Below are 20,734 nucleotides of genomic sequence, written 5' to 3'. Positions count from 1 at the left end.
TTTGGGATTATTTTTTTCCTTGGACAGCCTACAGCAGCCTGGCGCAACGAATGCTTCTCCCAGCTTGTAGATTAAAGGTACGATTTTTCAGAAGCATCTACAGGCTTTAGCAGCCTCAACTGCACTGCAAATTCCACAGGAACTTGACCTGTAATTAATTCTGATATCTGTTTCTTCGGATTTCCCACAGTCGCTGTTAGTTTCTTCCCTGGGCAAAGGGGCTTAAGGGGGTTTAAGGCTTTCTTGAACTAAGCCCCTCTTTATGTAGCCAACTGCAGCACACTGGAAGCACAATTATGCTACTAAGATAAGACGAAATGCAGCGGTGATGCACCAATTCATCATTTGTGGGTTCTTCTAATGAAGCCCATTACTCACAGAAGAGAATTTTCTCAAGCAGTTAGTCACCAGCAGACAGCTTCCCCCATTACTCCTTCCTTTCCTACAGCTGGTAAACAGTCTGGTCCACCCCTCACCATGCCAAAAGTGCAATATTAGGAAAAGTCTACACCTAAATTAAAATAATCAAACAGTATTTAACTTTCCCTTAACCAAAAAAAACCTCAACAATGGAACAGCTTTCAGGAACAAGCCAACGTTTTTCATTAAAAAGACAAAACCAGCCCGCTGTGCTTTTAATACTACTGAAAGATATTGAATACCTTTCTTTAGCTTATTTTAATAAGCATAAAAACAAACTACGTGCTAATTGCAGCTTGCATAGAAACGTTTTGTACTTTGTGCAAAACTGTCTAACTAAGGCATGCTTGAGAGTTTAGGTAGCAACGCAGTAGTTATCAAGGAATGCTGAGAAACTGCAAGGAGAATTCCAGGCAGTCTGCAATCCACATCCACTTACACAGTTCATTTGACTTCAAAGACCAACAGCTGATCACTGCAGATCTGTCTGCAACATAAGGCAATATGGTATGTGTAGGGTCCAGCACCTGCTTGGGGCTAGTCATGGGTTTAACACACATAAGATCACTTGAATTCGAACAACCCGAGCCCTAGTTAAAAAGAGGGCTTTGGGTGTGGATTGGTAAGACTGTGCTAAAGGGAAAATGAAGGGAAGGGGACAAAGACATGAAAAAGTACAGCCCTTCACAGGAAGGGATTTTGTGCAGATTTTGTGTGTATTTTTATACCCTGAACTGTCCCCAGGGGCAATGTTTTTCCTAACAAACAATCTTATAACAAGCTATCCAGAAAAGTGTTCCTGGAACAGAAAGAGCTAAAACACTTGCCTCTTGCAGCCAACCTACAAGTCTCTATGCAGAGACACACCAGGGATCAGTGACACTAAGAGCAGCGCTGTGTAAAGAGCAGATGAAGTAGGAAGCTGGAGTAAAAGCAGTATCAGAAATCGCTCAAATAAGTTACGCAGCACAGAGGGAAATTATAAGGCCTAACATAAGGTAACGTGGAATAACATTTTGCCACCTCCTTCCCCCTCCAAATCAAGTATTTTCAGGAAATATTGAAGTAGAACTTTCTTTTGTAAGCAGCTTCGCATTAAAAATCCGTTTAACCTCCAAAAGCTTTTTAAAAACACATTTAAAAAACCCCACTAATAATAATCCTCAAAGTCCCCCAGTATTTTGTAACACAAAATGGAATGTTCCTGGGCAAGAGCTGCCAGCTCCTTCAGGAACTCCGGGAAAAGGGCAGCTGCGAGGACGGCATTCCTCACGTGCGCGGGAAGGCTGGGATGAGCCAGGCCTTTCTTTACTTTATGTCCCAGGAAAGGCTGGAGTACGGCCGGGCAAGCTTCAGAGAGGTTCCTTCCTTTCCCTGTGGTGCTGCCGTGCTGGACACTACCTAAAGCCAGGAAGAGAGGGGGAAAAAAGAAGAGAGTTGGTACATTACACACATCCAGGGTTCACACAGTGCCCAGCTCAGTTTACAAGAGCTGCGTTCAGAGCTGCGGTTTGCAGTACCCAGCTCGTGCAGGGAGATACTCCACTAATCCAACATTTTAAAGTTCTACGTGGCTCAATTGTATTGCATTTTTTATTAGCTATCTTTCCTCAGGTTATGTATTATTCAGTTCCAGCTCTGGTGAGAGAAATACGTGGACAGAAGAGGAGTCAAGGGAAAGAGTAATACAGATTTACCTTATGAACTAGCAGATAATACCTACCATCTAGACCCAGCACGGCTGCTCAGTTTAAATGGTACTGTGCTCTAGCCCTCCCCCACATCAAAATACCATTTGGACTTCACTGCTTGCTCTCTTTATCTGCACACCATGAATCAGCATGCAAATAGCTTTGAGGCAAAGCTACAGCACCACAGTTTGTAGCTTGCTTCAAACTCCTAAGGGAGGAAATGTTTGAAAAGTTGATTTTTTTTGGACAGCAGTAACACCCACTAACTACAATTACCTTTAACTCCCTGTAAAGCATCTAAAATTTAAAAAAAAGAGCAAGTGAGAAGCACCGTGTGCTCTGCTATATGATCTCTGCTGCCAAAGTTCAGAGCATCAGGGCTCAAGCATGAGAACGCGTGGAATTACAGTGACAGCAGCACTTAAACCTCAATCAATTGCTTCCTGCTTCCCCCTGAAGCAGAACTGCACTTTAAGTAAATGATAATTAATTTAGTGAAACTAAAAAGGTGACAAAATTTAACACTGACAGGAATAAATACCTTACAGAGAAAAACTAACTTGCAGAACTCGCTGCCGCAAGACGGCACTGAGGGCAGAACTGGAGACAGGTAGAATCCTGCCTGACTTTCCAGTGGGTGTTCTCATGAGCTATGTAAGTAAATCATGAAGAAAAAAGGACTGCCAGATCAACTCAAATGCTGCAGCTGAGCCAAGGGCCACATGGCTGCACTGAGAGGAGGTTTCCCCTGAAGTGGATGCAGTTCATGCTAAGGCAGCTCAGTCTCTGGTTACACCACCCTTTCTCTGAAAGCCTGGCAAGCAGCTAAGGCAAGGACCCGGAGATGAACGCCTCGCTCGCTCCACATGCAGAGCAATCCTGCCCTTCCAACAGCTCTGCTCCTTTCCTAGAGCTCTCCTAAGGCACTGTGGAATTACAGCGTGCTTCCAAATGCTCCAAAAATGTGCATCTTAATCATCTAACAGAGCTGTACTTTTCTTGAGTTTCAGAAAAACCAAACCCCAACCCTTTCCAACTCCAGCCTTATCAATCATTCATATTGTTATTCTACAAATTTTTATCTACTAGAGATAGAGAACAGAAATTTCAGTTCTGTGGAAAATTCAGACTGTGGGAGGAAAACCAACTTAAATTATGAATTACAATGAAAAGAGAAAGTTTTGAGCATCCCTTGAAGATTTTTTTTTAGATTTTCTAAAGTCAACATGTTTCATAATTAATATTTTAAGGTTTAATAGTTTAGCCAATATACCCAGAATGCTAGTACACTGTCAAAGCTTTTCTTCTTTTATTTAACACACTTCTCTTCAAAAAGCATCAAAATGGATACATTTCCCTAAAAACATCTTGATTCAGATTTGCCTGCTTATTGAAGAAGAAAAAAGGAAAAAAGCATGGAAAGCTGGTCTAGGGACAAGGGTTTTATACTTTTTTTTCTTTCACCAGGACTGTCTAACTTCCTACGAGGGTCAGGACACAAACTGCATCATACAACTGAGAAACTGGGAAAATGAGCACTCTGGAGATACCGCTACCAATGCACTGAAAGAAGGGCAGCATTTCATAGGGGATCTACATCATGACAGCTCCACACATCTAACCAGAACCCAAGCTGCTGTGTACGGAAACTACATACTGCTGCAAGCAGAAAATAAGCTGTCCATTTCTGCTCAGACACCTTCAGAGACCACTGCTGTCAAGAGAAAGAAATGCTCTGCAGTATTTGGGGTTTATATCTGCACTCCCCAGTAAGTCTGGCTTCTGTTTTTCCGATGTGGATTCTGTAGGAGCCAGTTATGTTCAGACCGACCCCTAGAGACAACCTTGGGGTTCTTCACCACTTCCATCTGTAGGAAAAAGCCCTCAGAGAACAGCTCATCTGCATGACGCTCAAGGGTGGTGTTCAAGCTAGTGTGAAGAAATCCTATGGAAGTTCCTTATTTATTTTTCATTTACTACTATTGTAGTAGTTCCTACCTTGCCCTTCCTAATCGATATAATGAACTACTGCAGGTTGATGGACTACTGCACCTACTTGCCCCAAGAATTGCAGTTTGATTACTCACATCACCAGTCTTGTTGGGAACCAAGGCTGCAGTTATCCAGACACCTATTTACTCCCCACCTATTTGTCAAGAGGTGCTTCTTTGCAGCAGTTGCCACAACACAGAAGAAAATGTACCAGGAGGGTGACTAAGCAGCCTTGAATCCAATTCCTAAATAACGGCCAGCATGAGTCAACTTGGCAAATTCTGTTTGTGATGTAGAAGTGGAAATATAAATAAATGCCATTGGGAATGCATTACATAAAAGTTCTTATTGCCAGCACCTGAAGAAGAGACACTAAATGTTGCCTCCTAATCTCATCTCACACGCTAGCTGCAATACTGTCTAATTGTAAGGCTTCCCAATGTACAGCTCCAGAATGCAAAGCCTAAAACAGTGCCAACACTTGCAATGTACAGCAGCTTTACAGCAGGCTCTTCCACAGACTACTGCTTCGGGAAGCAGACTTCGCAGACCGTAATTTTACAGACCAGAGGTACTGCAGACCTTAGAAACACAAACTTCTGCCTAGAAACCAGGTAAATTATTATTCAAAGCCCTGAATCATGAAGATACGATCAAAGTGGCACAGGGAAGAGTCCTGCTTTCCACACCTCTGGAAATTCAAGAAAAATACCAACATCTTTGCAGATGTTGTAGGAGTGGGTAGAGTGGGTGATCATTAATGACACCCAATGATGAGTTAGCACACATCTGTAAATGCAGCCTCTCCTAAACCTTGCTGCTGAGTCAAGCTCTTAATCACTGCAGTCACTGCTCTCACCAAACTCAACATTCCCATCATAGGGAAGTTGGCTTTTAGGGGCAACCTGCACCAAGCCTGGCCACTGCAGCAGGAACCTGAGAACAAGCACTTCCTCAGGGCAGGGCCCAGTTTCTACCAGTTGCCTGGCTGAATCTGGAAAGCTCTCAGAATGTAACATTCCCCATTTTTCTTGTTTGTACCAGCTTCCCCCACAGCAGCGTAAATACCCTTAACTGTCCAGACTGGTGTAGCATGCACTGTGCTTGAGAAACAGCAGATGTTACAGAAGTCCCCTGGAAAGCTGGCTTGTTGGGATATCTGCTTAACTCCCCACTACTCTCAGAGTATCCCAGCTTTTACACCTCCCACCCATCCCTTTGTCTGTTGGTTTTATTTTTCATTCAAGAAAGCACAAAGTTTTCTGGCTAATATCCATCTCCTTCAGTAGCAGCCCAAACCCCAGTATGAAGGCTTATTCAATTGTTGCAGAAACCAATTCATTCTGGACTTCTGTCCTCCCCAACATTTATCAAAAAAGAACCCCTGACTAGCTGAAGGTCAGGCTAAAAATAAAATGTAATCATGCACATATGCCATCCTACCTTATGCCTTGAAAGCAAGTTTGTTTACGGCCAAACTGACAGGGAGCCAAGAGCTGATTTTGTTACTCCTTTGAACATTTTCTGTAGGAAATAAAACCTTCTAAAGAGTGAAGAATATCCAAATAGACCCATATACTGTGACCTACCGAGCATCAGCAGTTTCAAGTCAACTAATGACACTCACAACACACCACACCTACTTTTACCCATTCTGTAGAAAATGAGAGGTAGCCAGTGAGTCATTCCACCCAGCACTCCTCTGAGCGTGGCAAACATTTACCTTTGGTTAGAAATTCTTCTGCAGCATCAGACATGTCCATACGAAAAAGCAAGTACTGCTGGGCCTCCAGGAGAAGACCTGGGAAGTCTTTTTCAACAGAAGCAAAGTGTTCAATTTTATTTTTCACAGATGCCAGCACCTGCCAACACAACAGAAACGATTACTCTTTCCTCTCTTGCTCCCAGTGCAGCCACAGACTCAATACTCAGGCCTTCTCTAGCTGCATTAAAACAGAGTTATGACAAAAGTTACAGTCACACAGAATTTCCAGTTCTTTGCACAAACGTAATTAAAACGCTGAAATGAGCTGAGAGGCTCTCGGCAGGTGGGAAAACAACAGGTGGAACTGAAAAGAGCCAACATAAGGTTCAACCAGACACCAAAAATACTGTTCTGAGAAGTGAAATACCTGATAAAGTGACCGCACACTAGGCTGAAACACCATGTTGGTGTTGAGCAGAAAGGAGCGAAGAAGAGGCTGTGGATAACTTGCCAGCTGAGTAATAATCCCAATAAGCAGCAAATTTACATGCAAGGAATTCTCCAGCATGTTCTCCAGCTTTGACAACACTACGCTGATGAACGGTCCTGCAAGAAAAGAAGAAACCAATTCTTTTGTTTCCATAGAAGAAAAATCCCAAGATCCAGGAAACAGGCATTTAAAAGGAATTTTGATCATTAGAACCAACCAAATGAGACTTCCCACACGCTAATTAAAGACAGCAGGGAGAAAACCCAAACTGTATCTGAACAGACAAAACAGAATTAACAGAGGTGTTAAAAGCTTCTGTGAGTAGAGCATTTTTGCTAGCTAGCCAAAGAGTTTACATTAATGGCATATTTAACATGCAGAACTATTCCACTTTACACCCGCCGATACGGATTGAGCCTCGTATATTATGGTCTACTGTTCTATTCCCCTTGAAGTCAATCGATAGCTTCAATGCAAACAGAATCTGTCCTTTTTTACTCTTCTTGTAGCTTATTTGTACACAGGCACCGGGCAAAGAAAATTACAGATAGATAGCTTGTCACCTCTAAAAACCGGTGTTCTAAAAATATGAATACGCTACTCTTAACATAAAAATCAAGACCTGTGATAGCTCACATCACAAGAAAATGCATTTTCAGTACTGCAAACTGTCACACAAAGCAGGGAAGACATTAAAATAGATTTATAAGGAAAATTATTGGTAGACATAGGCTTTATCATATAAATGTCACCAATAAATAATAGCTTTAGTTTGTGTATTCGTGCTGCAGGATAAACACTGCAATACAGAAGCATTTACCATGAAAGTACACAAACCCTTAGTGCTCAAGCTTAAGAAACCTTCCTAAGGCTGAGCATGACTTTAACCAAACACTGCATATTGTTAGCCCAAACAGCCAGTGAGATGCTTGAGACAACCTGTGACCTGATCACAAGTAAGGTCTTAGAAACAGCCTTCATCCCACAGCTAGTCCCACCACACTATTCTGGCTGCATAAAAGCTAGGGAAACCACCCACCCTGGGTGGGGGGACTACAGCACTATTAGCTTTTGAGGATCCCTCCCTAGTCCCCAGTGCAAGATGCATGCCACGGGCATTTCTAGGGTGAAGCAAATGACGATAATCTGACCCCGTTCCAGCTCCCCTCTGCTCACAAATAGCTGCCATTCAGCCCACCTGCACAGAGATGAGCCCAGACTGATATGCCTGCTGCAAACTATGGCAGAAGCTTCAAGAAAGCATTTCTGGGCCAGTGCAACGGTAAGAATCAAATCAGAAGCGCCTATGTCACCACTTCACCTAACAGGGCTTCAGTAAAGGTTGAAGTCTATCATGTTTTATAGCTGCCGTGAGTACAAAGCAAGCACTCCCTCGAGACTCATCTATCATGGCTGATGCTGGCACAGCTCTACTCACAAGAAGAAACATAGGAGGGCCAGCATTTACAAGGCTTTATGTGGCTGCTGCCCTTCAACCACATCAGGGATCAGAGGGAAGGTTAGTACCATGTCCTGCAGGACTCCCCCCTGCCTGGGTACCCAGTGGAGCAGCCCCAAAACCTTCTGTTAGTGTGCAGCTTCTCCTGTCCCAGCATAACCTACTGCCTCCCCTCTCATGTTCATGGAGACATTTCCACAGAGCTCCTGAAGATCCCAGTGTAGTGGGAGCTCTACTGTATGATGAGGGACCACAGGAGAAGGAATTGAGATATATTACTGTTTCGCTCCTCTAGGTCAGGCTCCAAGGCTAAGTAGGTAAAGCTGAAGCTGGCACTAGTTGTAAGTGCTGTATGCCACTGTGAGAGAGGGTACACCAAGATGCATTAGAACAATTCTCAGTGGTAAGAGTGTTTTTCCTCTCCCAAGAAATTATTGGAATGACAATCAGAGGAACTAAGCAGAGTTTGCAAGCCTTGTAGGAAACACAGAAAAACGGATGAGAAGTCAAAAAATTATTCAACTCCTGACTGCACATCCTTACGTGACCACAAAGTCAAGCACTGGGAAGGGGGGCAGAATATAAATTCCTGCTCCTGAACACCACATTCTTCCTTGCTCAGGGGAGAACACTATAGTGTTTAATACTTTAAAACTGGGCATAGACACCAACAGAACATTTTATTCATCGATCCATGGGCCTTTGTATTGCTGAACTTACTGGGTGAGGAAAAACTCTCGTTATTTGATTCTGCAGAGAGAAGCCTCATCCCATGAGAACACCCCAAAGCAGCAAGAGCAACTAAAACTCCTTCTCTCACACATCTATAGACATAAGATAACAAGTATAATATACTGTTATATTTGAAAGCATTGCAATCTCAACTTTCCTGAGATACTGTTATGAGCAGCTCCTCACTTGCAATCACTCATCTCCATCAAAACAACAGTCTAAGACTAAAACATGGTGTGGGTAGGGAGCAAACAGCAAGATTTTTGTGAGTTTTCTCTTTGTTTTGCTGAGCTGAGGGTTTGTGGGGTTGCTGTTTGGATTTTTTTTTTAGGTGGTGGTGGTGGTGAGGTTGAGTTTTTTGTGGGTTTGTTTTAGGTTTTTAAAGGAACAAATGGAGGGAGGGACTGGATGAAGAATGACAGACAGGGATAATATTTTTGAGCTACATTTGACAGCAGATAATGAGAAACAGAAAGGTTTGTATGTGATTAGCTTCTGGTACAAGGAAATTGCCACCACAGCAAAAAAGGCAAATTGATTGGAAAACAGGCTGAATTTTTCAATTAAGAGACAGTGCCAGGCAAGCTGGCTGCAGCTGACCAGAACGGCCTGCATTTCAATGGACATAAATGAATGTTTTCCCCCTTTCCAAGGAACGAGAAGCCAGCTAATAGAGGCTTTGGTTTGGATGAGAAAATCTAGATACATTATTATTTTTTATTATTTGCATTACTGTGGTATCTAGGAGACCTAATTAAAGATCAGAAGCCAGCAGTGCAAGGAGTTGTACACATAGAGATCAAAATCCCACTCTAACCTCCGATGGCACTGTCACTCCTGAGTGGCTTGGGCAGCCAGCGGAGACCAAGCTGAAATCGCTGCCTGGCACAAGGCAGGAAAGCATACCAACAGCGAGGGTAAACCTGACGCTGGAGGAACAGGATGCCAGGGCAGAGCATGGAGACCAGCACAGCACGTACAGACATGTCGCCAGTGCTGCCACCTCGTGCTAAGATGTGAAATAGAAGCGGGAAAAAAATATGGCAACGTGATCCCACATCCATAGTGTCAAGAGATGAAAACTACCAGAAAAGCAAATTATTTACCCGGACTCTGTATATTAGAACAGTTACTCTGGTCCCCTTTTGACTGAAAAAAGCTTTCCCTAGAATGATGGAGCTCTGACATACAAATAATGTATCCCCTGCTGAAGTTTTTAAACTATTACTTTAAAAAGCAGCCAAAAAACCCCAAGCAACCACCATTTGCTGTCACCACACTGACTGCTCTGCTCTTTCACGTTGGATCTCTTACTCCCTTTGGACTGGTCTCAGCTATTTGGGCTCCTTAGTGCCAGGACTGTTCCTTGCTCTATGTTTATGCAGTGTGCTGCACAGTGTGATCTCATTTGGCCACCTTTAATGACCATGCCTTCCTGTATTCACTATGTGCATAATTAACAGGGCATTCCACCTGTAAATGGAGCACTCTGGCTCCTCACAGCATGCTTGGGAGAGATATCCTCCTTTGGTCCAAAGGGAGATGACATGCTCTCCGCAGAAGGGGTGTCTGCTGAGAAATTCTCAAAGTCCTCCTCCTCTTCTGCAGGAGAAACAGGATCAGGAGTATCCAAATTCTGCTCCTCCAAGCTTGCACTGTTTGGATCCAGTTCCTTAATAATTTTGTCATACTGTGCAATGAAGTCCTCACCATCTGTGCTCAGCAGTCTTACACTTAAGTTACAATCTGCCTCCTGAGGAGAAGGCTTCAACTCGAAGTCTGGCGGTGGATCAATCTCAGTCATGTTCTGGTTTATTTGTTCTTTCATTACACCTTGAGTCAAACTTGAATTTTTCTTACTGTGCTCATCCAAGTCTGTTTCCAGCTGGTTCTTTGCAAGAGGCCCATTGACTACAGTTTGGCTTTGGATCTCGTGTTCTCTGGCTACCTTCAAAGTTTTCTCCTTGGAATTATCCTCTTGAGTATCCTTCTGGGCACACAACCTGTAAACTATAACATCATCCTGAAAGTCTGACTCCTCTATGTAAGATCCTTTGATGAGCATGATTGCATTTTTTTTCATTTCTTGAATGTGTTTGGGTGGCTCTGCAGGTGGTGGTATCTCTGTGCTTCCCATATCATCATACGGTTGTGGTGAGCTCACGTCAGAACCAGGAGAAATCCCTGTGTCATAGCTATCATCCCATTCTAGCTCCAACTGCATCTTCTCACCAAATGGAGTTACTTGAGAGGAGCTACACATGCTAGGTGTCCTTTGCTGGAGCTGAAACATGGGGTGTTCCACATCTGTACTGTTCTCCTCAGCAAGCATTTGGATAAAGGTGTCTGGATCAGGGTTTACTCCGTCATACAAGGCAGACCAAACCTTACAATCTTTCAGACACTGGAGAATGGCTTCTTGAGCTTCTCCCAGGTACTGCAAGTAGCTAATGTCCACAGCTCTCCCATATTCCACAATGCAAGTAGATTCAGAAGAGCGTCTACCAGAATCTGAAAGTAAAGAAGTTTACTCATATCATAATGTAATAAAATGACCCAAAAGTTCTCTAGCAAGGCAGTCACCAAGACATGGCAAGTAGAGTCTTTAGTCCCAACCATCCAATAAGGCAGGAAGACCAAAGCATAAAGACTAAGTGATTTGCTCATAAATGTACATGACTTGCTCCTACTGCCAAGAAAGAGCTGTAACTCAGGATTTCTGAAAGACCAGCCCACATTCAAACCTTAAGACAGCAACCACTTTGAAGCAGCAAAAGTTGCAGTCATGTATCTATCTGTACATGACTTCCATGAATACATATTCAAGCTGAATAGCTGTTCAAATAAGGTTTCAATAGAGCTAGATGCATAGAAGGAATTAAATAAGCTTTCCAGGCCATGCTTGCCCACTTTATTGTTGCCCACCACATTTCCTCCTCCTCCCATCCTTCCCCACCTCCTCCCACAAGCTGCTGCCAAATCAAACTCAGTTTATGATCTGGTCTTCCCCTGAGCACCAATTACCTTTAGTTTGTGCTGCTTTTGTCCACAGAATATAATCTTTTTCTTGGCTTTCAAGTGTCAAGGTGATCCCAGTGGAGCAGCAGACTGGTGTCAGGGCAAGCAGTTTTGCAGCAGATACAGAGTAACAGTCTCTCTCTTTCACAGCACACCGCTGGCTCAACATCATGTGGTTACATGGAATCAGGTACCTGAAACGGCAATGTCTAGCATCACTTCATCCTCCTTTCATGTCAGAGAAAGCAACAGCATACAAAATTCCCTTCCCACCTTCCTGCCCTCTCCAAATTAAAAGAAACAGCAATAATAATCTTGACAGCGATCCATACTCGAAACCTCTCAGGAGCACGAAACGCTGACTCTTCATGTTGTGAAGCTACAGCCTGATAAGGAACTGTCAAGATGAGTAGAGATAGAGGATCAGCTGTATAAGTGAACAGTCCTTTGCAGGTCAGAGCAAACTTGCTGTGAGAAGGGATGGAGGAAGCGTGGGGTGAGCAGGTTTCAAAGGCCAGTAGGGTGGTTTGGTCCCAATCTGAACAAGTTCTGTCTCAGAATCCTCTATTTTGGTTTCCCTGGGAAATCCAGAGACAGACAGTTTACATGTGCCAGGCAAGCAGACAGAAAAAGGAAGGAAAGGGTCATCAAGGTTTTCTACTGCACAAGATAAAGACTGAGCTCTCAGGAAAAGGAGGGCATGAGCTGAGGAGTACAAGGACTGCAGAAGTAGTCTCATGTTGCACTTATTTAAAGCATTTTTGCTCAACTTTTTAATAGTGCTTTATTAAAAGCTTCAGTGTTAACTGGACTGATGTTTTGCTATTTAAAATGCAATCAGATTCTGAAGGAGTCCTTAAAAAGAAGATTAAATACGGCACTCTACTGCTGTTAGTGTGGCAACATACTTGAGTTCATATAGGTCCTAACAATGCCCAGAACTAAAGGCAATTTCACCTTACTGCCTGTAGGTGGAGGGACAGATGGGATCCAAAATGTTCATGTGATCTGTGGTGCTACAATTTAGTTACACCAATATTTCCAAAATAAATAATCGATTCTCATCCAATACATTTACAAAGTTTATAAGCAAGTACTTTGAAGCCATGCAGAGAACCACCAGTTAAAAGCAAAAACAATCAATGCATTTAGTACACTGCATAATAACCTGCCTACAACAGTTCAAGAACCTGAAGTACTCTCGGTTGAGAGAGGAATCAAAAAGGTGGAAAACAACAAGAAAGGTGGAAGATCAAACAAGCATACAGCTCTGTATCACAGTGTATAATGCACTAGGGAAAACATGCAGGAGAGAAGAATTATACATTTAGAAGCAGGGAATAAGCAGTTTGGAGATGATAAATATATTCTTAGCTTCTCTTCTCTCACTTTTATAGAAATAAATCACAAGAAAAATCTCTTGCTCCTGAAGATCATGGGACGTAAATCACACTTCTTCAGGTCTGGTAGACTTTTGTCAGGATCATAAATATTCTTCTCTCTGCAGCTGCTGGGATTTCTGCTCTCTTGGAGAATGCTCATCTAGCTCTGCATCCACAGGCAGTGACTGAGTGTCCCAGAATTAGGATGAAAAGTGGAAAAAAGAAGTTTGGGCTTTACCTTAAAACTAGCTGTAACATCACATCTTCGCAGTGCAAGCCAATGAGTGTTCTGAACAATGCCAAGGAGACCACACAGAGCTGGAAAGTGATAAAAGCTGTCAGTTTTTCATCTGGAAATTATACCTGTTCCAATCTTCCCTGCATACTACATTACAAAATGGTTCTGCCAGAACATCATGCTTTTTATAAGACACTGTTAGTATGATATTTCATTTTGTCAGCACCCCGTGGGATTTTCTTTTTTTTTTTTTTAACTATCTAGAGCTATACACATAACATGCTGCATTTTAACAAAATCCAGAATTTTCCTTCAAGTAAACTTAAAAAGAAAAGCACCAATTTACCAGTCTTTAGGATAATTCAAATTTATTCAATTAATTTGACTCAGCATTAAAAGACCCCTGTAACTTCCAAGACTGTTAGTTTTTACCCTTGGCATAGAATTTGAACCAACTAAAGGTCTTTTCTGCAAGAAAACTTATAAACCACCTGCAGCTTCCATTGCTTTAAGTACAAGGAATGATTAATGTTCAACACATTAAGAAGCTGAATGCTTCTATACATACTGCTTAATATACTGACACAGACCAGGACTAAGGTAGTTTTTAATCAGAATCTACTCCTCTATGCCATAATATGGAGTGTTCACAATCCCTCCACTACAGGTGACTTGAATGGCCAGGAACTGTAGCAAGGCATAAGCTGATCCTTTGCCAGAGTTTCAAGTTGGTGTTTAAATCTTGCTTCTCCCTCTATTAATTACATAAGATTAAGTAATTACTATATGAAGTTAATTGCACTTTTCAGTGGCTAACAAAAAGAAACTTATTAGGAAAGATAAGGAAAACCCTACAGACATTTATCTACCTCACTTTCTCAGTTACTGAACACCCTTTGTAATTCATTCAGGATTAAATCCAGCATCCTTCCTGGGTATGGCTTCTCCTCCACATGATGGAATTTCCTCCTCCTCTCTCAGTCACTTCCCTTACTCCCACTGTTAAAATGCTCCATTCTAGCTCCGTAGCAGCACATTGCAATGCTCCTCTCTCCAGCCCATGCTTTCTCAAGAATGTCAACTTAAAGACTCTTTCTTTTACCGCTTCCAATTCTCTCTTTCAGACCAATGACTCAGCTCCCCTACAATATAATTGGCTGCCCATGAGATGACCAACACCAGATGAATGCATATATTTCTTGAAAAAGACATACACATACATGTTTTTTCCCTTACTTAGTAGCTCTATCTGTGGAACAGTTAAACAGCAAAGTTTAAGCCAATCTCACTCGATAGCCTGTGTAAAACAAAAGATGCTTTGACTGCATTCCCCAGTCTTGTCACTGACCTAACACCCAGAGAAGAACAAAAGAAATGAAAAAAGCAGAGAGAAGCAAAGACAACCAGGGAATGCTCATGACCTAGCTTGTAGTGAAGTAAAGTGGATGTCAGATTTGTTGCCTTGCCACCACTACCCACTACTTGTACTAGGAGCCAAGAGGAAGGCTCTCCAAGTTGTTAGGCCAAGACCTCAAGTCTGCAGAAATAGATGGAGAATGTAAAAGGGCAAGAGAAGAAGAAATAAGCAGAACTGGAGTTCTTAATAGGAATAGGAGCTGAAGAGCTTTACAACAAGCTTTTAGAAGAGGCCAAATCCTTCCATGAAATGTGTCTTTTAGCTGGGGACAGAGAGAAATTCTGATTTCCTCAGTGAAATTTATTGACAGCCACGTCTTAATTTTTCTTCATACTGTGAAAGTTCCAGAAAGCTGCTACTGCCTTACATTTTCCTATATTTAAGAAGTTCTAGTTTATGGGGAAACATTTCTCATTTGGCTTTGCAACCATATTGCAAGTTAGGAATCGTCTTTGTAAGTTAAAGCTAGTCTACTTATGCCTTTTGCAAGAAGAAAAGATTTAATGTACGCTCAGGAGACAAAGAGGATAGTATTTTTACAAGTCCTTTTGGCCACGTGTCTGTACATAAGTTTAAACCTGTGAATTATTAATAAGTGTTTTCATCAATAATTACATATGCAGCTTTTGTGCTATGGAAACACAGAAGGCTGCAGTTCTGGCTTTTAGCACTTGGCCAAGTTATACCACAAAAACCTCATTTAGCATCACAGAACCATTTTTTGGCTGAGATCCTGAGATGCTCGGGGCTGCAGAATTTTTTACAATTCCCATCTTGTTTGCCTATGGAACAGTAATTAATGATTAGCAGAGACAACAGCATTTGCATTTCTGTCGACAGAAGCTGTTTCAGTTTTCAGTGTTAATCCATCTTTGAGATGCAGTAACAGCAGCATATATTCCTACTTGCATGCACTCACATTTCAAAACAAATTTCAGATGAAGCTGCTGTTCCTAATACACAAATTTAGTGCACATGCTGGTATTCTGGCTTCTCCTGTACCTGTACTAAAACAGTATTCTTGGTTTCAATCCATGCAGCTGCCCATCACACAAGTTTCAGCCATGACTACCAGCTAAGCAAGGCTCACAACAGTAGCCCAGTGCAACAAGTAGACATTCTTTGTGCCAGAAGATCTAACCGTTAGCAAAGGTCTCTATCATCTCACTCTCCAGCCACTGTGCTGCACTGTGCCTAGGCTGAGAAGGAGCTCACTGCAAATTTCAGAAAAACCTTGCTACAGAGAGCAGTGAAGACAAAGAACCAGCAATCTGACCACTTGAGCAAGAAAGCACCCTTTTAGTCAAAGAGTAAATCAGAGCATAACACAGTTAAACAAAATTGCTAGAATAATACAGACTTGATTCCTGAAAAATTTATTGGCAATACTGCAGTTCACACCTTGGATCAGTTTGGAGACATCCTTAAAGGTCTCCCATCACTTCTCACAAGGACTGTGTGAAAATGCTTGTTGCTTGGAAAAACTCCAAAGATAAAAACACTCCTCACCACAAATTTATTTATAAGTCCCAGGGCGAGTTATCTATGGCAGCACTAATTCAGCAGGCTCCAAACTAAAAATGCTCCAAATTCACCTTTAATCTTCTAACAGAACCCAGTCTTCCAGAAGCTCTCTTCTCTCTCAATCCCATTTCCTGCACACACGAAGCCACCTCACACATTACCAATTTGGTTCAGTGGTAGCCTCATGTCACCACATGCACACACACAAAAATTGAGGGGGTGGAGAAATCACACATTGGTCAAGGGGGGTACTAAAAAAATTGCTAAATAGACACCCATTGAATATCTGGAACCTCACATGTAAGTATTTAACCCCCATCCATGCTGAGTACCTGAACTCGCTTCCTGCTTGTCTTACCCGGAACGGTGTGTTGATCCGGCTAGTCAGCGTATCCAGGATATGCACGTTCTCATGTCGGTGCAGCAAGATGAAACGGAGGAAGATCTTGAGGAGGGCTGGCTCTGACACACTGCGCAGAAAGAGATCCAGGTAGGCAGTAGTAGTCATCACTTCTTCAACAGTCACCTACAAGTGAAAAGAATGGAAATGCAAACATACTACACACAAAATACCCATCCATCCCCTACTCTGAGCTCTCCACTCAAGTTTTTGCTTTTGAATTTGCAAACAGCATGTTTCTGAATGACCCACAAGCATTTTGAACCCATTTTTTACCCCACTACTTCCCCAGGAAAAAACTCTCCCTCAAAGAGACACCTAGATCTCACACGCACTGGAATACAAAGAGCTGAATTACACTAGAAGCTCCCCCACCACTTTCTGCCACGTCAGCTCTTTTGCTGCACACTTCTGAAAATGCTTCTGAAGGATGACAGGTGTTGTGAATACCTGCATCTACCATTTTATTAAAAATGAATGACAGAGCACACTCAAAGCACAGTACAAACTAGATTTGGTTCTAGAGCTTTAAAAGAAAAAAAATCCCCATAGAATTTTGCCAAAGCTTTCCTTCGTTTCATCTTCCCACAGTACAATTCCTCATCTCAGTTTTTAAAAGGAGCTTCTATGTGCTTACATATACATACACACACCCAATCCAAAACCCAAAATCTTCGCTGCTGACTATTTGTGTATCAAAATACAATTCAAACACTCATGTGGCATTTGCATACCATACCCCACACTGCTCTGCTTATGGCAATCCTTTGGAGCTTATCTATTCACAGTATGCACTGGCAAAGCACAGAAAATTCCAAAGGCCACCTCTGCGCTGCTGTCGCAAAGTCAGCTTTTTAAAAATAGTTACCCAGGAACCTAATAAGCTTAAGTGCATGAAGATAAACCTTTAAATACAAGAATCTGCCTATATGAAAGGAAGTATTAAACATCTTTTGTTTACCAAACTTAGCTGGATAAATGAAAAGACTGATTTTATTAAAAAAAAAAAAAAAAGAATCAAAGCTGTCACTTAAGAGCTAAGAGGATTTACAAAATACTCAGAAGGGCAGCATTTACGTAACATGCTGTAAATATTAAAATCCCTGTTCCATTATGCTGCATGTTAGCCACGTACACAGTAATGTCATGCTGCAAGCGCTCTCTTCGAAGCATTTAAGATCCCAAGCTGATTCTGGCTGGTTACACAGAACATAGGAATGCTGTATGGAGCCTACAGACCTTCTGGAGAGGGGGCACCAATCAGGAGAGCACAGAGAAGCTCTACGGTCGTTGATTCACTCTCATTCTGCGGCTTTATTCTAACACACAGCTACGCCATAGATCCAGTGGCCTACCAGCTCATTTTGGCATGAGAAACAGAGCACCAATAAAGTAGTAACAGTTGAGTTTTTCACCACTATGGAAGAACAGTTCACCTTCTTGGTTTGTTGCTGTAAGAATGGTCAAAATCAAGCACTAAAACATAATAGTGAAAGGAAAGGAACAAGGCACGCTTTCCCAGGGCCTGTGATATTTGCAAGGCTAAGTAAGCAACAGCTAGATGTATTTTCTAAATCTGTATTTCCATGTTCAGTGCTGCCAAAGCCAAAAATGAGAATACAGTTCCTTTACAAAATAGACTCTATTAGCGTATGTTTCAGCTCAGAAGAGTTTATTCCTCCTCCTTCCCCAACAAGCGTCAAGTGGAAAAAAAAGTTACTCGGTTAAGCAACCCAAAGTTGCGAATTGTCAGAATTAGCACTGTGACTACAGCTCTAACTTAAATTCTGTATTACTGTAAATATGGTAAAGCAAACATGCTTATGCACACGCAGACACATTTCCATAGGGCCGCTGCCACAGTTCAGCCACCAAGAAAGGTGCACAGGAAACAAGCCAGGGGTGCCAGACAACGGAAATTGTTTCTGGTTGAAGCTGAGAATTTCTGGGTTTTTTTTAATAGCGGCAAACTGTAAAAAGCAAAGCCCAAGAAATCCATCATGTGACATCATTATGATAGCATACAGTTCATTGAAGAGTTTAAACCCTCTGCCAAGGAAAGGCCAGACAGAAGTAATACATCGTTATGTCTCTGCGTCACTTCTTCATCCTTTATGGGGAAAAGGAAGCACGTTCTTAGCCTGCGGGTTTCACAGATGTTTGCTGACAGCAGAGGAATGGGTCTATGTAGATGTATAAAATACTGAAGCTGTAAATGAAAGCAAGAAAAGCCAGCAGATTCACAAGGGCAGTGACCTTTCTCTGAAATGGATGCTCTTTGGACAACTCATCCTACATTTCTATCAGTGAGAGAAACCCATCTGCTTTTCAGAGCGCGTACCATGAATGAAACAAACGGCAGAAGAAAGCCAGCCAGACTACTTTAGAAAAGAAATGTTCCATTCTGAGAGCACGTTCAGTGCTCCTAACAGCTTAAGGACTAGACAAAGGAAAAAAAAAAAGAAATCATGTTTATTGTAGCCAATCCCTCACTCATACCACTAAACAGAGCTAGAAGCACCAACCAATGATTAATGAAGCCCAAACAGTTCACAAAGGACTGACTTACAACCTTGTTAAATCTCAGTTGTTTGAATCAAGGTTTTCTATGTAGGGTGCCACATTACACTTGTTGCTGAATCTGCCTCAACCATGTTTTTGAGAAAGTGGGAACACTGTAAAAATTTAATTTGATACATAAGAATCTTTTTTCATTTTTCAATGAAAATGCGTTGCCTTATCCCAACACTCCTTCAAACTTCCACAATAAATGAAATTAGGATCTATCTCACATCTTGCTGTGCAGCACTCAAAGCAGCCAAGTTAACACCATACAAGTGATTTTAATGCTATTATGTTCATATGCTCTCAGTGCATCTTTGCTGGCAACTTGTCCATACAAACCAGCAGAGAGACCTTCCTTGCAAGAGCAAATCAAACAAGCACGCTGCTTTCCAGCATTTCAAACTGAAAGCCATGTATGTCATTTAGGAAAAGATCAATTAACCTGGCAAGCAGACATCTGTGCTTTTATATTTGTATCTTATTTTATCACCTCACATCCTGGGTTTGCTTCTTCCTTTTACCACATCTGAAAGTAAGAGTAGCTTCTGAAGATTTGAGGCACCTAGAGAAGTATTCTGAAAAGGCTAATTTCAGCTCCATGGGGCTAATTTTCCTTCTACTCAATAGGATATATTAGCCTGCTGTGAACGAGTCTCTAGAGAACTCCCTTTTTTGCAATTAACTAAAGGACATTGGAGAAATCAGTTACACTAGGCAAAATCCAGCCCTGGCAAAAATCCTTTTAACTCTGTAAACCTTTCCTACAGATCACATTATACATAATGCATCGAGTGCTGAAAGTCAGACTCACTCAATTTGTGCAGCTATTATTGAAGATCTCTGTTTTCTAAGATACTACAGCTATGATGTTAAGCTTCACTCAGAATACCTGCCAATTGTCTAAACTAATGTCTTGTGAGACAGATACAGGTAAAGTTGGGAAATCCTTTCAAATAAATTCAAATTGGTATTTAGGTAAACAACAAAAGGACAAGTGTTCCCAGAGAACAAAGCATTTGCTACCCATGTCAAGTATGTCCACCACAGTCAAATCCTAGGGCAGCTTAAGAAACCCCTTTATATCTTTGTAAACATTGATTACAGTATAATTTGTCCAAATAAACTTTTAGGTAGCTCTCAGAACTGAGCATCTTCACAAGGATGATAAAAAACAAGCCGAAACATCCACCTATCCACAAGCTTGATATTTAATTTTAATTTTTTTTCTCTAATACTTCAAGTATGAAGAAAAATATCATAACTATGGTAGTTTACTAGAAAAGTCTTTTGATAACTAGGTTTCAAGTTATGTTTTTGATGAAGATATTTCAGCAATTGTAAAATCCACCACTGCCATAACAGCAAAAATAAAATCCCATCCATCAGGTAGCATCCCTTGCATTAGAACCCTTCTACTAATGTTAAAGACCAGGGATATTTCTGCTCCTAAAATAAAATTCTAGGACTGAAAATGAAAACTGAGAAAAATCCATATACATTGGAGTAATGAGACCAGTATTCCACGGCTTCTGTTTTCATTATCCACAGTTGTAACAAGTTGTTGAATTTTTTTCCCCCCAATATAAAGATGAAGTGTCTAAAGACACTATTCAAAAACTTCATCCATGTGTTTTTCTATATAGCAATCATTTTTATAGATATTTTATAAAATGTGATCTGCTGCAAAAGGGACTATCTGAG

At 41.6% G+C, this 20,734-nt stretch overlaps 1 protein-coding gene across 1 annotated transcript in view; it reads right to left on the bottom strand.

Moving 5' to 3' along the window:
* Window positions 1–1,570: 1,570 nt before the first annotated feature.
* FHIP1A (FHF complex subunit HOOK interacting protein 1A) overlaps window positions 1,571–20,734 on the bottom strand; it is a gene marked incomplete at both ends in the record, with an annotated part of 35,878 nt that continues 16,714 nt past the window's right edge. The window contains 7 exons of the mRNA XM_084263531.1: window positions 1,571–1,821; window positions 5,827–5,965; window positions 6,236–6,414; window positions 9,963–11,000; window positions 11,514–11,701; window positions 13,128–13,207; window positions 16,427–16,594. Coding sequence (XP_084119657.1) covers window positions 1,571–1,821; window positions 5,827–5,965; window positions 6,236–6,414; window positions 9,963–11,000; window positions 11,514–11,701; window positions 13,128–13,207; window positions 16,427–16,594 — 2,043 coding nt within the window. The remainder of the gene's footprint in view (window positions 1,822–5,826; window positions 5,966–6,235; window positions 6,415–9,962; window positions 11,001–11,513; window positions 11,702–13,127; window positions 13,208–16,426; window positions 16,595–20,734) is intronic.

This window comes from Gallinula chloropus (assembly GCF_964237585.1).
Source record: "Gallinula chloropus genome assembly, chromosome: 4".
Classification (NCBI taxonomy): Eukaryota; Metazoa; Chordata; class Aves; order Gruiformes; family Rallidae; genus Gallinula; species Gallinula chloropus.
Note: the sequence above shows the minus strand (reverse complement) of the source record. Positions and strands in the feature narration are given on the sequence as shown.